The sequence below is a fragment of the Mastigoproctus giganteus genome, chromosome 2, assembly GCF_048544385.1.
Source record: "Mastigoproctus giganteus isolate SK-2022 chromosome 2, ASM4854438v1, whole genome shotgun sequence".
In the NCBI taxonomy this organism is placed as follows: Eukaryota; Metazoa; Arthropoda; class Arachnida; order Uropygi; family Thelyphonidae; genus Mastigoproctus; species Mastigoproctus giganteus.
Window position 1 is genome coordinate 135,342,090 of NC_143576.1, and position 15,578 is coordinate 135,357,667.

The following is a 15,578-nucleotide window of genomic DNA, read 5'->3' on the forward strand; positions in this document are numbered from 1 at the left end:
TACATTCTTGTAATGTCATATAATATGAGGTTGGTAATAGCCATGAGATAATGGCTCCATTGGAGAAGAGAAAATCACCAAGTTGTCATCTGAGGTGCTAAAGGACCACTCTAAAGGAAGGGTTTTTGTGAGAAAAAGATCGAGCGTGTTGGCTGTATGGTTAGGATTGTCCAGTATCCTTGTTGGTAAATGAACAATCTGTGCAAGGTCATTTGTAATTGCAAAAGTCTTAGCATAGCATCTCGACCCGCTGGATCGAGATGCTAAGACTTTTGCAATTACTAACGGAAGCCAGCTGGAGTTGTGAACATTAAAATCACCAAGGAAAATTACCTCATGGTTAGGAAAGTTGGACTGGAGAAAGTCAAGTTGCAAAGAGAGGAAGTCAAAGAGCTCCAAGTGATTAGTGGAATTGGGAGAATGGTAGAGACAACAGATGAATATGACACAATGAGGTAGAGAGATTTTAAGCCAGAGAAGATAGAAAAGAGGAGATTCCAAATTACCAAGTCTCTTACAGGGAATATCAGAATGGACATATGCACAAGTACCACCTTTGAGGTGAAAGGAATCATATAGCAAATAATTTGGGTAACTGAGATGAGCAGTAGATGAATCAACCGATAGCTGAGATTCTGTCAGAAAAAGTACATGGGGTTTGGCAGACTCGAAGTGGAAACGGACATCGTTGAGATTAAAATTGAGACCACATATGTTTGTGAAATGAACTAGAAAGATTGAAAACTGAGCAGCAGAGGTTTTAGGCATGTTAGAAAATTGGTGTCAAAATTACACATTGCAAATTTCTAAGGGAAAGACTGTTCAGATGCTTTTGAAGAGGCACCTTAGTATAAATCGTGCCCCTACTTTTAAGCTTTATGGGGATGCGGTTTGGTATGTTAGAGTCATGAGGTATTTAGGTTTATAGCTTGAGGATCATCTCTTTTTTACTGAGCACATCAATTTTTTGAAAACCAATTTTCGAACATTATATGCCAAGCTTCGGAGGATCATTAGGACTGATTGGAGAATCAGAGGATGTTCTTTAAATTTATTATATGACTATTTGTTCCTCCCAATCATAATCTATGCCTCTGGAGCTTGGATTCACAGAATTAATAATGTTATTATACAGAAATATTTGATTCAAGCTCAGAGATTCGCTCTTCTCAGGTGACATTTGCATGCTGGACTGTCTCCAATGAAGCTTTACAGATTATTTCTGGAAGGCTTCCTGTTCAGTATGGGATTTTTCTGGCTGGATTATTATATTATACAAAACATAATATAAGAAGGACTATTCTGGGCATATGACATCTTGCCCAGAGAAAAATAGGAACTATTCTAAAGTTGATTTGAAATCTGAGAAAAAGAGAATTATTTTGCATTAATGGACATTTGGCAAGATGATTGGGAAAATGCAGAAAAAGGCCTTCAGACCTTTGTTTTTCCCCAATAATAAAATTATCAATCCAAAGCTAAAACCATGGCTTCAGTTTGGTTTTCAGGCCACAAGTCTCATTACTGGACATGGATTGGCATATAAATTGTCATTGTTAAGATTACGTGAGCAGGGGTCTTGTGTTTGTCGTGAATCGAAAACATCTGTTATGCTGGATTGTTATTTGGATATCATATCTAAATTGGAAAGATCAGTTGGTATTTTAGAGAAAGAGCAACTCTGGGTTCTGTTCACAGATCGTTGCATATTTTAATGACTTTGTGAGTGAAGTATTTAGAAGACAGAAAACACTAATGTGTATAGTGGTGGCCCGTGTCCTCATAGAAGGGGTGGGAATTCACCTGATTAAGATTTACGTATAGGAAGCATAAAGTCAATTTCTCTCACCTGGGGTGTAATGGCCAAATTGAAAGTTCAAAAACAAAAAAAAAAAATAAGAAAGGGATATATGTATTGAGCCCTTTTCATTGTCTATGCCAGCGTTTCTCAAACTGTGTTCTGTGAAAAATTGTAATTAAGAATTAAAGAAATAAAATAAAATAAATTTTGCATATTTGTAGCATACACCACTTTTGTATCAAGGCGCCTCCGTAGCCAGGTGGGCAGGAGCAGCAGTGCGTAGCACACGCTTCTTGATTAGACCGGGGTTCGAGCCCGTCACCACCAAATACGGAGGATGTGGAAAGGTCAGGGAATGACTACCGCATATCCCCAGAGCAATATGGCCTTAGTTGCTAATGCTCCTAAAAACCAAATAACAACAAATTAGATTAGCCACTGGCAGGGGTGAAAGAGATTCTTGCACTGCTTCTATTGGAATGAGCAGAAGCCTGAAAAACAAGATGCAGGATATTTCAGAGACTGCTGGAAGTCATTGCGGTACAAGTAAACACATGGGTTGTGTTAGGGTAGCTATGAATAGAAACAGGTGCATGTATACTTGCGTGAACACCAATGCTAGGAGTTTAGTAAATAAATTTGATGAATTTGAGGTATTGCTCAAAACATCAAAGGCAGATATTGTTGGGATATCAGAGACGTGGTGTCACACAGATATAAGGAATGCAGAACTGGAATTTGGGGAGTACAACATCTACAGAAAGGACAGACAGCATAGGAAGGGAGGAGGGGTTATGCTATTAGTTAAAAAACACATAAAATCCAAGGAAGTGAAGCCAGTCGACATCGATGGACAGGGCAGTGTTGAGTCAGTTTGGTGTGACATAAGCATAGGTAAATCAAAATTGAGAGTAGGAGTGTGCTATAGGCCTAATGACTCTGATGAGTATAATAAGATACTGTACAGGGAAATAGAATGGGCCAGTAAATCAGAGAGTCTTATAATGGGGGATTTTAATTTCCCAGATATTGACTGGAATTTGTGGGATGGTCACTCACACACTAGCAAGGCTTTTGTGGATTTATTGCATGATTGTTTTCTACACCATTATGTTCGGGAGGCAACTAGAGGGAGTAATACTCTTGATTTGATTATCAGTAGTGATTCTTCATGCATTAAGAATCTGCAGATAAAGGAACCACTAGGTGGCAGTGATCACAGTGTGCTGAAGTGGGATTTACTCAAGGAGGTAACTACCATCAGAGGTAAAGGGAAGGGTTTTTGCTTTCGTAAAGGCAACTATGATGGTCTGAGACAGTATTTAAATTCTATACAGTGGGACCAACTGATGTTACCAACAGCAAATTCAAAATGGGAAGCATTCAAGGAACTAATCTTGGAAGCTACCAGGCTTTACATACCAACCAAGAAATATTGTTCAAGGTTCAGGCCTAAATGGTTGTCAGATGAACTAATGAGACATATGGCAGAGAAGAAAAATGCATGGGATACATACAAATTAATGGGTGACATGGAAGCCTATGATAGATATAAGTTGGTCTGTAACCAAGTCACAAAGGAGATTAGGCAGGCAAAGGCAGATTATGAGAAATCCTTGGCAAAGGATGCAAAGAAAAACAGAAAAGAGTTCTTTACCTATTTAAACTCAAGAAGGAAAGGGATGAATCAGATTGGTCCACTGGATGTTGATGGTTCAACAGTTGAGGATCCTGCTCAGGTGGCTAACAATCTAAACGAGTATTTTGCATCTACATTCACACATGAGGAGTTATTCAGGAAGGGGAATGTCGTAGGTGAAGTAAACATTGGCAGTGAGCTAGATAATTTTGTAATAACTGAGAGGAAAGTGGAGGTGAAATTGTTGAGGATAAACATAAAAAAGGCACCCGGGGTGGATGGGATCTATCCAGTTATATTAAAGGAGGCAGCAAAGGAAGTAAGCAAACCCCTAGCCATAATTATGAGAGCTTCTTTGGACTCAGGGGAGGTACCCATAGACTGGAGACATGCAAATGTAACCCCAATTCACAAAGGAGGATCAAAGGCTGACACAAGTTATTATAGACCTGTTATTTTAACTTCGGTTCCAGGAAAATTAATGGAGGCACTGGTTAAAGAAGCACTGAAGGATCATCTGGACAAGAATTCAGTTATAGTTCTGACACAGCATGGTTTTGTTAAGGGCAGGTCTTGTCTGACCAATTTGATTGGATACTATGATGTAGTCACAAAAGAACTAGATGCAGGGAATAACTTTGATATTATATATTTGGATCTTAGAAAGGCTTTTGATACTGTTGCGCATGGAAGACTGCTGTACAAATTGGAGCAGTGTGGCATTGGAGGCAAATTGCTGCTATGGATAAAGTGATGGTTGAGTGGCAGAAGAGAGAGAGTGGTAATGAATGGACACTGCTCATTGTGGGCTAATGTTATTAGTGGAGTTCCTCAGGGTTCAGTGTTGGGTCCATTGTTGTTTTCTGTATTTATAAATGATATTGATGATGGTATATCAAGCTTAATGTCCAAGTTTGCAGACGATACAAAGGTTGGCAGGGTTGTTAAGGACACTACTGATGCTATGCTGCTGCAACAGGATCTGGAAAGGTTGAGCAGATGGGCTGAGAGGTGGCAAATGAAGTTTAACATTGACAAATGTAAAGTACTACATATGGGAAACAGTAACCCCAGAGCACTGACAGTGGTGGAGAATGAAAAGGACTTGGGGGTAATTGTGCAGGCAGATATGAAGTTCTCTGAGCAGTGCAGACGAGCTGCAAGAGTAGCTCATGGTGTCTTGTCAATGATATACAGCAATTTTTCTAGCAGGGATAGGGATGTGATTATTCCCTTGTATAAGGCAATGGTCAGGCCGCACCTTGAGTACTGTATACAGGTCTGGAGGGCGCATTTCAAGAAGGATGTAGAGCTGCTGGAACGAGTACAGGGAAGGGTGACAAGATTAGTGAATGGAACAAAGGGTTGCTCTTACGAAGCAAGGCTTAAGTTTTGCAAATTAGAGTCTGGAGACTAGGCATCGGCGAGGTGATCTGATAGAGGTGTATAAGGCTTTGAATGGCTTGAGCATGCTCAATGCCGATGGGATTCTTCCTCTTGCTCAGAATAATCACCTGAGAGGGCATAAATTCAAATTGAGGAAGGGCGGATGTCAGATAGATGTACGGAAATTTGCATTTAGCCAGCGGGCAGTTGGTTTGTGGAATAGACTTCCATCACTTGTTGTTGAAGTTGATAGCCTAAACAAATTTAAGGCTCAGCTGGACAGGTATTTCGAAAGAACGGAGGGGTGAAATGGGAGTAGTGGTTGTGTTTTTTTTTTTTTTTTTTTTTTTGGCTGATGCTGAATAAGCTTGCTTTCTTGCATCATATGCCTCTACTAATGCTAATGCCATTGAGGAGTCTTCCATCCTGCAGTGGGTTGATAATGGCTGCAGTTTACATTTTTTTTTTTTTTTTTTTTCTTAACTTGGGGGGGGGGAACTTGTAAACCTGGGAACTCATAAAGTGGGAACTGCCTGTATATTATTCATAGGAGAATTGTGGAAATCATTTTATATTTCAATTTTCACTATAGTAATGGTAGATGCAATTATAGTCTGAAGTACATGTGGTTTGTTTGTTTTATTAAATCACTGAAGATCCATGAAATATCGCTTTTCAATTTATTATTATTTTTTTAAAATCCAGGAGGGAATAAGTAAAGTGTTTTAAAAAAAAAGTTGAGTGAATATTACATTGTGCAGTGAAGAGAAAACATTACTTTTATGTTGCTATTAGTTAATTAATTAGTTTTCAGTTAGAAACAAGATAAATATTTTCTTTTCACTTCTGTTGATTATAGAAAAAGAAAAGTTTTGATTAATTTAAAGAATAAAAATTGAAGTCGTGCCTGAAATGTAAAGTACTGAGGATGTTATCTAGCTGTTTTCTACCTTTCTTTAGCATTTGCTAGTTCTCATAATTTTCCACAGTTCTGGCTAGTCCATAGATGGCTGTTATAAGTATATAAATTTTTTGGGCATCTGGTTTTTAACCAGTAAACTGTTAAATTATGTATTACCACATTATCTGTGGCTGACTATGTAGCCAATCTCTTGGGCCTTGTTATAACTAGCAAAATGCATTAAAAAACTAATAGCTTGGATGATTATGGTTTAGATAAGAGGTTCCCAACCTTTTTTGCCTTCTGACACTTTTAAAAAAAATACATTTTTCCTCATCTACCCCTCTCCAAAAAATACACACATTTTAATTTTAATGGATGTATTATAAGAAAAAAATACTAATAATATAATAGTTAATTATTTACAAAAATTAACAAGACAGTTATATTTTTTATATTTATTATTATTATTATATAATTTTCCCTGTTCCACCCCTTGGCATCTATTGACCCCTTTTTCAAAATGATTGACCTGTTGGGGAGGGTTTAACATTGAACCCATTGGGAATCCCCTGTTTCTGAGTGGTCATCGCAAGTGTGCCTAAGTCATATGCCAGGGTTCAAGTACATATGCCCGTGACTGCTAAATATGGTGCTATTTCTTGTATTCTCTCTATTGTGTGAACTCCTCTGACCATGTGGTTGTCCCGGAGTATCAACAGAATTTATTTATATAGTCAGTGTAGTTAAACCATGTCAATATATGATGTTAATAATTGGCAATTTATTTTATATTTGTATATATGAATTTGTATGTTGATATTTAATGATTTTCTCCTCTTGGCCATTTGTGTGGGCACATGTACCTAGCTATTCAATTATTAGCTAAATTAGTTTATTCTCCCATTCTAGCTTAAATGAACATAATTTCCTGTTAATGTTTTCAAAGAGATTGGCCCAGAGATTGTGCCAAAAGTGTAATCTGTTTTCTGAAGGGTATTTTTTATTTTTTGTCAATATTTTATTTAAAAAAAAAAAAAGAAAAAAAGATTTTTAGTCTTTTTTTTTTGGAATTTTTTTGGTGCGGTTTGAGATTTTTTCTCAAAAAGAATGAATATTTAAAAAAAAATTATTAAATTAAACTAAATGTGAGTATTACTATATAAATGCAATAAATGTAGTATTAAAATTATAATAATGATAACAGTGCTATTATTAATGAAATTTATTGAGGCCTTGTGCAACACAAAAGATTCTAATTACTGTATGCCAGCAAAGAAAGCAGACAAATAATGTTGAATTTCAAAAAAAATACGAGGAAAGAGTGTGAATGTAACTCGAACTTTTGAAGATAGATAGGCCACTCTTTACAACTCAGTGAATAGCTAAACACTGAGTTGTAAAGAGTGGCCTATCTATCTTCAAAGGTTTGAGTTATGTGTGAATGCATCACCTGCATTGCACCCACAATTTCTATGAAGTAAACTGTTATTTCTAATGAGCTATTTCTAGAATTTAGTTTATCATTACGTTAAATATGCACCAATATGTAGTATGCACTGATCATTAGAAAAACTCTGAGTTTTATTCCTTATTGTTTGTTTTGGGATTTTTTAGGCACATCGGCATCTGTGGCCATAGTGTGCCATTTTATACCTTAAAGTTATAAACTTTCTACGTGGGTACCCCATGTTGCATGCTTTATATCAAGTTGATAATTGAAGTCCTGTCTTGCTTTCTGCAGCATATCCTGTTTATGGCCTGCTACTTACTGCTGTGATGTTCTGTCATCTTTAATTCTTTAAGGTCATATGGCATGGATGATCTATAGATGATGTCCTTCACATACCTCTAGAGAAAGAAGCCACATTGAGTGTGATCTGGAGACCTGGGAGGCCACCTGCAGAAGAATTGGTCAGTAACAATAGCACAACCAATCTAGCGATGTGCAAGAGCTTCATTGAGGTAATGGCAGACTTCACAATGAAAATCAGGCAGAACGTCATCCAGATGGAAAATGTAGTTGTCCTATAACTGAGAGAAAAGCCATTTCATCAGCATGTCCTGATAGATAATCCCAGCAATTGTGTTTTCCATGAAAAAAAGGATGGGCTTTGGATCTCCCATTTATGCTCTGTGATGATGTGGATTTTCAGTGCTATAGATGAACACATTATAACAATTCACTTTACCACTTAAGTGAAATGTTGTTTCATCAGTGACGATCAGGTGGTTTGCAAATTTGAGAAATCATATTGTTTTAACTTTGTCACCAAATGCAACTTGTGATCTTTTCATGGATAATCATTTGTGTAGAACACTCCATATGGTTTCTGGGGCAACTGTAATTCCTGATTGGTACATCAATTTCCATGGACGTTATGGGAAAGCTTGTTGAATTTAGTCGATATTTTCTTCCAATATGTGAAGATGACCAGCGCTTTTTCTTTAGTAGATACAATTGTCTTTTTCAAATTGGCTTATACAAATGGCAAATGTTGCTCCTAGTTAGATCAATTCCAAAATGTGAATGGAATGTTTGTTGCACCACTGTCACACAGTTGTCTTCGTAAACTGTAGGACAGAATGCGTCTTGTTATGGAGACTATTTTCATAACAAGGTTATCCCTCGTTGGTTGACCTTGTTATGAAGTTTGAATTTCAATTTGAATTATACCTAGATAGTTTTTCTAATAAAAAAACTCTCCAAGTATGATTGAAATTCTTTGAGTCTGTCTCATTATTCTCACCTTTATTGGAATATGTTATTTTGAGAATGCAGATATTTTCAAATAGTGAAATTTAAAATTTAAATTCATACTAGTCTATATATTCCATAATATTTTTGTATTTATTTTTCCTTATGTGTAGAACAGTCTATAAAGTCAGACTCCCCTAGACAGAAATTGTTAATTTTAGATGCTCGATCCTATGCAGCAGCTGTAACTAATAGAGCAAAAGGAGGAGGTTGTGAATCCTTAGAACGCTATCCCAACTGTGAAATTCAGTTTATGAGCTTGGCAAATATTCATAGCATACGTAAGAGTTTTCAAAGTGTTCGAACTCTTTGTGCTTCAGTAGATTATCAAAAGTAAGTTTTATGATAATGGAATTTCATGTATATTCTTAAAAAAAATTACCAATAGAAAGATTAGTTTTGGAAATTAAAAAAAAAAATTGATTATATTATTTTGGTAAAGCATAACTTTCACTTTGAGCAATTCTCTGCTTAATGTGATAGCGGCATTCTTGAAAAGTACCACGTAAAGTGAAAGCAAGTTTTGTAAACAGTATTCTCCTATAAGAAAGAATGGAAAAGATTGTCTCATGCTATAAAATTTCATAAAATTTTCCTTATTTAATATAACCCCTCCCCCATTTATCATGAATACAATGGAACATTATTGGATCATATACAGGCATTCCCCTTTTAGCTGTCTTAATTGGCCATGAAAACAGAGCTCTAAGTGAATTTGCATGAAGCGGGAGAGATTTATGCATAGAATGTTATCTAAATGATTTTAATTGGTTTGTGTGACTAATATATCTGGCTGATTTAAAGGTACCATTTTTTTATATAACAATATTAAACAACACAGAAACATTTGAAGTTTTAAATACATAAATTATGCAATAAAACTTCCTTTATGATTAAGTACAGCAGTGTTCAATAAAATGCAAGAAAGCTTACTTTAAAATTATGGATCCTTATATGCATATTGTGTTTAAAAAAACAGCTTGCGATACTAATTTTCAAATCACAAAAAATCATTTAAGTGCAGTGTAAACCTGAAGCTTGCCTGAATCCAGTCTAAATTTATAGAATATAGAATGCTCAATTTAGTTTCCAGCAAAAGGTTTTTCTGATAGCTTTTCACTTTCTTCACATTATTAGCAGCTGACTTGCTTGATCTCTTTGAGGCTATTTAAAAAAATAAAATAAAATAAAAATTAACTACTCACATGGCAAGCTAAAATCAGCCACTCAGACACAAAATGGTAATGTTTAATTTTGTTTTATGCATATAAATATAAATGTAAGCAGTTATATAAATATAAGCAGTTTTTTAAGCAACATTTTAATAAATTTCAGGTAATTAGAACCTCCCAAGTATATCTGTGTTGGCAAACACTTGATGAAGTTGTCTGGTGAGTCAACTATGATAGGGGAGGACAACGTGTTTTGTTTGGGGTTCTGATTGGTATTGTGATTACGGAGTTGTTGATCTTATTTCCTGCAATGGAGATTGTGTTTCGAATCAATAGTAAAGGATATTTCCTAGCTGTAAACTTATTTGTAAGATATTGTAATTCCAGAACTGTATTTAATAGCATTGTAGACCTGGTTGTAAAGAACAGATTTTTTGTACTAAGTGGTGATGTGATTGAAAGTGTAAATATTTTCCTGTGTGTGTGTGTCTTTCCTATAAATTTTAGTTCCTTTATGATTTAGCCATGGAATTACAATATCTTTCAAATAAGTTCACAGCTAGGAAATATCTTTTACAATTGATCCAACACAATCTCCATTGCAGAATATAAGATAAATAACCCGCATAATAACAATACCAATCAGAACCCCAAACAAAACATATGTATCATCCTCCCCTATCATAGTCGACTTGCCAGACAACTTCATCAAGTGTTTGACAACACAGATATAACATTAACATTTTCATCCTACAACATATTAGGGACTATGTTTAACACATAAAAAACACATGAATATTCGATAATGTGACATCAACAACATTATTTATTTGATTAAATGCCAATCTGATTGTAATGCGTGCTATATCAGGAGTATTACTACTAAATAGGACACAATTAAAACTTCTAATGCATGGGCATTCTATTAGCATTAGTAGAGGCATATGATGCAAGAAAGCAAGCTTATGAAGCATCAGCCAAAAAAGAAAAACTTCCACTTCACCCCTCCGTTCGTTCGAAATACCTGTTCCAGCTGAGCCTTAAATTTATTTAGGCTATCAACTTCCACAACAAGGGATGGAAGTCTGTTCCACCAACCAACTACCAGCTGGCTAAAGGCAAATTTCCGCACATCTATCCTACCTATGTCTTTCCTCAATTTAAATTTATGCTCTCTGAGGTGATTATTCTGAGCAAGAGTAAGAGTCCCATCAGCACTGAGCATGCTCAAACCATTCAAGGCTTTATACACCTCTATCAGATCACCTCGCAGGTGCCTAGTCTCCAGACACTATAATTTGCAAAACTTAAGCCTTTCTTCGTAAGAGCAACCCTTTGTTCCATTCACTAATCTTGTTGCCCATCTCTGTACTCGTTCCAGCACTCTACATTCTTCTTAAAATGAGGCCTCCTCTCATAATTATACAGTACTCAAGGTGTGGCCTGACCATTGCCTTATACAAAACTTTGTACAAGGGAATAATCACCTCCTTATCCTTGTTATAAAAATTCCTGTATATCATTGATAAGACACCATGAGCTACTCTTGCAGCCCTTCTGCACTGCTCAGAGAACTTCATATCTGCCTGCACAATTACCCCCAGGTCCTTTTCATTCTCTACCACTGTCACTGCAGATTTGATACGTTTCTCTGGGGTTGTTGTTTCCCATATGTAGTACTTTACATTTGTCAATGTTAAATTTCCTTTTCCACCTCTCAGCCCATCTGCTCAACCTTTCCAGGTACTGTTGCAGCAGCATAGCATCAGTAGTGTCCTTAACAACCCTGCCAACCTTTGTATCGTCTGCAAACTTGGACATTAAGCTTGATATACCATCATCAATATTATTTATAAATACCGAAAACAATGATGGACCCAACACTGAACCCTGAGGGACTCCACTAATAACATTAGTCCGTGATGAGCAGTGTCCATTGATTACCACTTTCTGTCTTCTCCCCCTCAACCACCCCTTCATCCCTAGCAGCAATTTGCCTCCGATGCTACACTGCTCCAATTTGTGCGGCAGTCTTCCATGTGCAACAGTATCAAAAGCCTTTCTATGATCCAAGTATATAATAGCAAAGTTATTCCCTGCATCCAGCTGTTTTGTGACTGCATCATAGTATCCAATCAAATTGGTCAGGCAAGACTTCCCCTTAACAAAACCATGCTGTGTTCGAGCTATAACTGAAGTCTTGTCTAGATGATCCTGCAGTGCTTCTTTAACCAGTGCGTCCATTAATTTTCCGGGAACAGAAGTTAAACTCACAGGTCTATAATTACTTGTGTCAGCCTTTGATCCTCCTTTGTGAATTGGGGTCACATTTGCACATCTCCAGTCTATGGGTACCTCCCCTGAGTCCAAGGAAGCTCTCATAATTATGGTTAAGGGTTTGCTTACTTCCTTTGCTGCCTCCTTTAATATAACCAGATAGATCCCATCCACCCCAGGTGCCTTTCTTGTGTTTATCTTCAACAATTTATCCTCCACTTTACTCTCAGTTATTACAAGATTATCTAGCTTACTGCCAGAGTTGAATACACCTCTGCATTCTCCTTGCTGAATAACTCCTCATGTGTGAATGTCGATGCAAAATATTCATTTAGTTTGTTATCTACCTGAGCAGGATCATTAACAGTTGAACCATCAATATCCAGTGGACCAATCTGATTCATCCCTTTCCTTCTAGAATTTACATAAGTAAAGAACTGTTTTCTGTTTTTCTTTGCATCCTTTGCCAAGGATTTCTCATAATCTTCCTTTGCCTGCCTAACCTCCTTTGGGACTTGGTTACAGACCAGCTTATATCTATCATAGGCTTCTGTGTCACGTGTTAATTTATATGTATCCCATGCATTTTTTCCCTCTGCCATATGTCTCATTAGTTCATCTGACATCCATTTAGGCCTAAACCTTGAACAATATTTCTTAGTTGGTATGTAAAGCCTAGTAGCTTCCAAGATAAGTTCTTTGAATGCTTCCCATTTTGAATTTGCTGTTGGTAACATCATCAGTTGGTCCCACTGTATAGAATTTAAATATTGTCTCAGACCATCGTAGTCGCCTTTGCGAAAGCAATAACACTTGCCTTTACCACTGATGGTAGATACCTCTTTGAGTAACTACCATCAGTGGTAGTTACCTCTTTGAGTAAATCCCAGTTCAGCAGACTGTGATCACTGCCACCTAGTGGTTCCTTTATCTCCAGATTCTTAATGCTTGAAGGATCACTACTGATAATCAAATCAAGTATATTACTCCCTCTAGTTGCCTCCCGAACATGCTGATGTAGAAAACAATCATCCAATAAATCCACAAAAGCCTTGCTAGTGTGTGAGTGACCAAACCAGAAATTCCAGTCAATATAAGGGAAATAAGATCATAAGATCTTATTTCCCTTATATCTTGGATCATAAGAAATTTTAATTTCTTAAAATCTATTTATAAGACTCTTAAAATTATAAGACTCTCTGATTTACTGGCCCACTCTATTTCCCTGTACATTTTCTTATTATACTCATCAGAGTCATTAGGCCTATAGCACACTCCTACTCTCAATTTTGATCTCCGATTGCTTATGTCACACCAAACTGACTCAACACTGCACTGTCCAGCGATGTCGATTGGCTTCACTTCCTTGGATTTTATGCGTTTCTTAACTAATAGCATAACCCCCCTCCTCCCTTCCTATCCTGTCTGTCCTTTCTGTACATGTTGTACCCCCCCAAATTCCAGTTCTGCATTCTTTATATCTGTGTTACACCACGTCTCTGATGTCCCAACAATATCCGCCTTTGATGCTTTGAGAAATACCTCAAATTCATCAATTTTATTTACCAAACTCCTAGCATTGGTATACACGCAAGTATACATGCACCTTTTCCTATTCTTATCTTCCCTAACACAACCCATGTGTTTACTTGTACTGCAGTGACTCCCAGCAGTCTCTGAAACATCCTGCATCTTGTTTTCCAGGCTTCTGCTCTCATTCGAATAGAAGCAGTGCAAGAATCACTCTCAACTCTGCCAGTGCTACTGTTAATCTATTAGTCCTTGTATCTGCCCAATCTAGCAGTTTTGCGACCCACCTAAGACTGCCTCGATAGCATCAGCAAACATTCTTGCACCCTTTCTATTTAAGTGTATCCCATCCCCGTAGAAGCAGTCTCTCCTGTTAACAAGTACAGACCAGGCAGAAAAAAATTCTACCCCTTGAGCCTTGCACAATCTTTCCAGGGCTATCACTACAACAGCTTTAGGACTAATGAAGCCAGCATGGAACTTACGCAGCATATATGCATTCCCACAATCAAAACTCTTTAATTGATTCAGTCTTTACAATCATTAAATTAAAATCAAGTTATAAAATTTTCCCGCAGGAAGCACTTGTCACAGAATGGTGTCGTTCGTAACGCCACGTTCATCATCATCAGCCATTTTCTATCCACTGCAGGATGAAGGCCTCTTCAGCAAATTTCCAGTTCCTTCTGTTTTATGCAATGGCCATCCATTTACTACCCACAAACTCATGAATTTCATCTATCCATCTCTGCCGTTGTCTTCCGGGTTTTCTTCTAGCTCCTCTTGGGTACCATTCTCTTATTTTCTTAGTCCATCTGTCATCATGTCTTCGAGCTGTGTCCTGCCCAAGACATTTTAGTTCTTTAGTTTTGATAAGAATGTCCTATACTTGAATTTACTACTTAATCCATGTATTTCTTTTCTTATCTAACAGTCTGATTCCCAATATAATTCATTACATTCTTCGCTTTGTAGTTCTCAGCTTCTCTTCCATTCTTTTGGTGAGTGCCCAAGTTTGACTTTCATAAGTCATGGTGGGGGAGTATACATTGGTTCATTATTTTACATTTCAGACAAACTGGGATATTGCTCTTCAGTATGCGACTATATTTCCTGAATGCTATCTATCCAAAATTTATTCTTCTCTTGACTTCCAGCCATTTATCATTATTGCAGTTAATAACTTGTCCCAGATAAGTATGACTCCACCTTTTTCAATTACTTCTCCTTTAATCATTATGTCCCTTTCTGTGGCATACTTGTTCATCATTACTTTTGTTTTTTTTTTTTTTTAGCCATATTCATCTTTAGTCCAAAATCCTTACTAACTGTGCATAACTGATTAAGATTTTCCTCTAATTCTTTGGGATCGTGGCTTATGACCACAATGTCATCTCCAAATAGTTAATGTTTTAGGTACTCTCCATTCACAAAGACTCCTTTCTGTGACCAGTCTAATGTTTTCCGAAGCTGTTTACTGCTTCCTCAAGGGCAGCAGTAAACAGCTTCAGAGATATTTTGTCTCCTTGTCGAACTCCTTACTCAATTTTAAATTTGCTGTCTAGTCTAATAAAAGAGGTAGCGTTCTCATATATTTTCTTCAAAATCGTAATATATGGGGTATCTATGCCTTGTCTTTCCAGTGCCCGAAACATTGCCTTATGCTGTATGGTGTCGATTGCCTTTTCATAATCCACAAATGCCAGGCATAATGGTATTTTATATTCATTGGCTTTCTCCATTAGCTGTGATATTACGTGAAGGTGATCCATAGTTAAGAATCCTGTCCTAAAGCCAGCTTGCTCTTTTGGTTGATTCTCATCAAGTATTCTTTCTAATCTGTTAGTAATAACCCTTGTGAACAACTTGTAGATGTGGGATAACAAGCTAATTGGTCTATAATTGCCAATTTATGATTTATCTCCTTATGCAGCAAAACTACGATTGCATTATTCTACTGCTTAGGCGTTACACTTTTTCTGATGCATTTTGTGAAGAGCCTTGCTAGTTTTTGTGTTATGGCTCTTCCTCCCAATTTCAACAACTCTACAGTAACTTCATCTTCCCTCGGGGCTTTCTGATTCTTCATTTTCTTAAACACATGTTCTACCTCA

General features: G+C 36.9%; 1 protein-coding gene across 3 annotated transcripts in view; it reads left to right on the plus strand.

Moving 5' to 3' along the window:
• LOC150089581 (phosphatidylinositol-3,5-bisphosphate 3-phosphatase MTMR4) overlaps positions 1-15,578 on the plus strand; it is a 371,703-nt gene that overhangs the window by 156,797 nt on the left and 199,328 nt on the right. For all 3 annotated transcript variants that reach the window (XM_090389550.1, XM_090389552.1, XM_090389551.1), the window contains exon 7: positions 8,599-8,818. In XM_090389550.1, the coding sequence (XP_090245676.1) occupies positions 8,599-8,818 (220 nt within the window). The remainder of the gene's footprint in view (positions 1-8,598; positions 8,819-15,578) is intronic.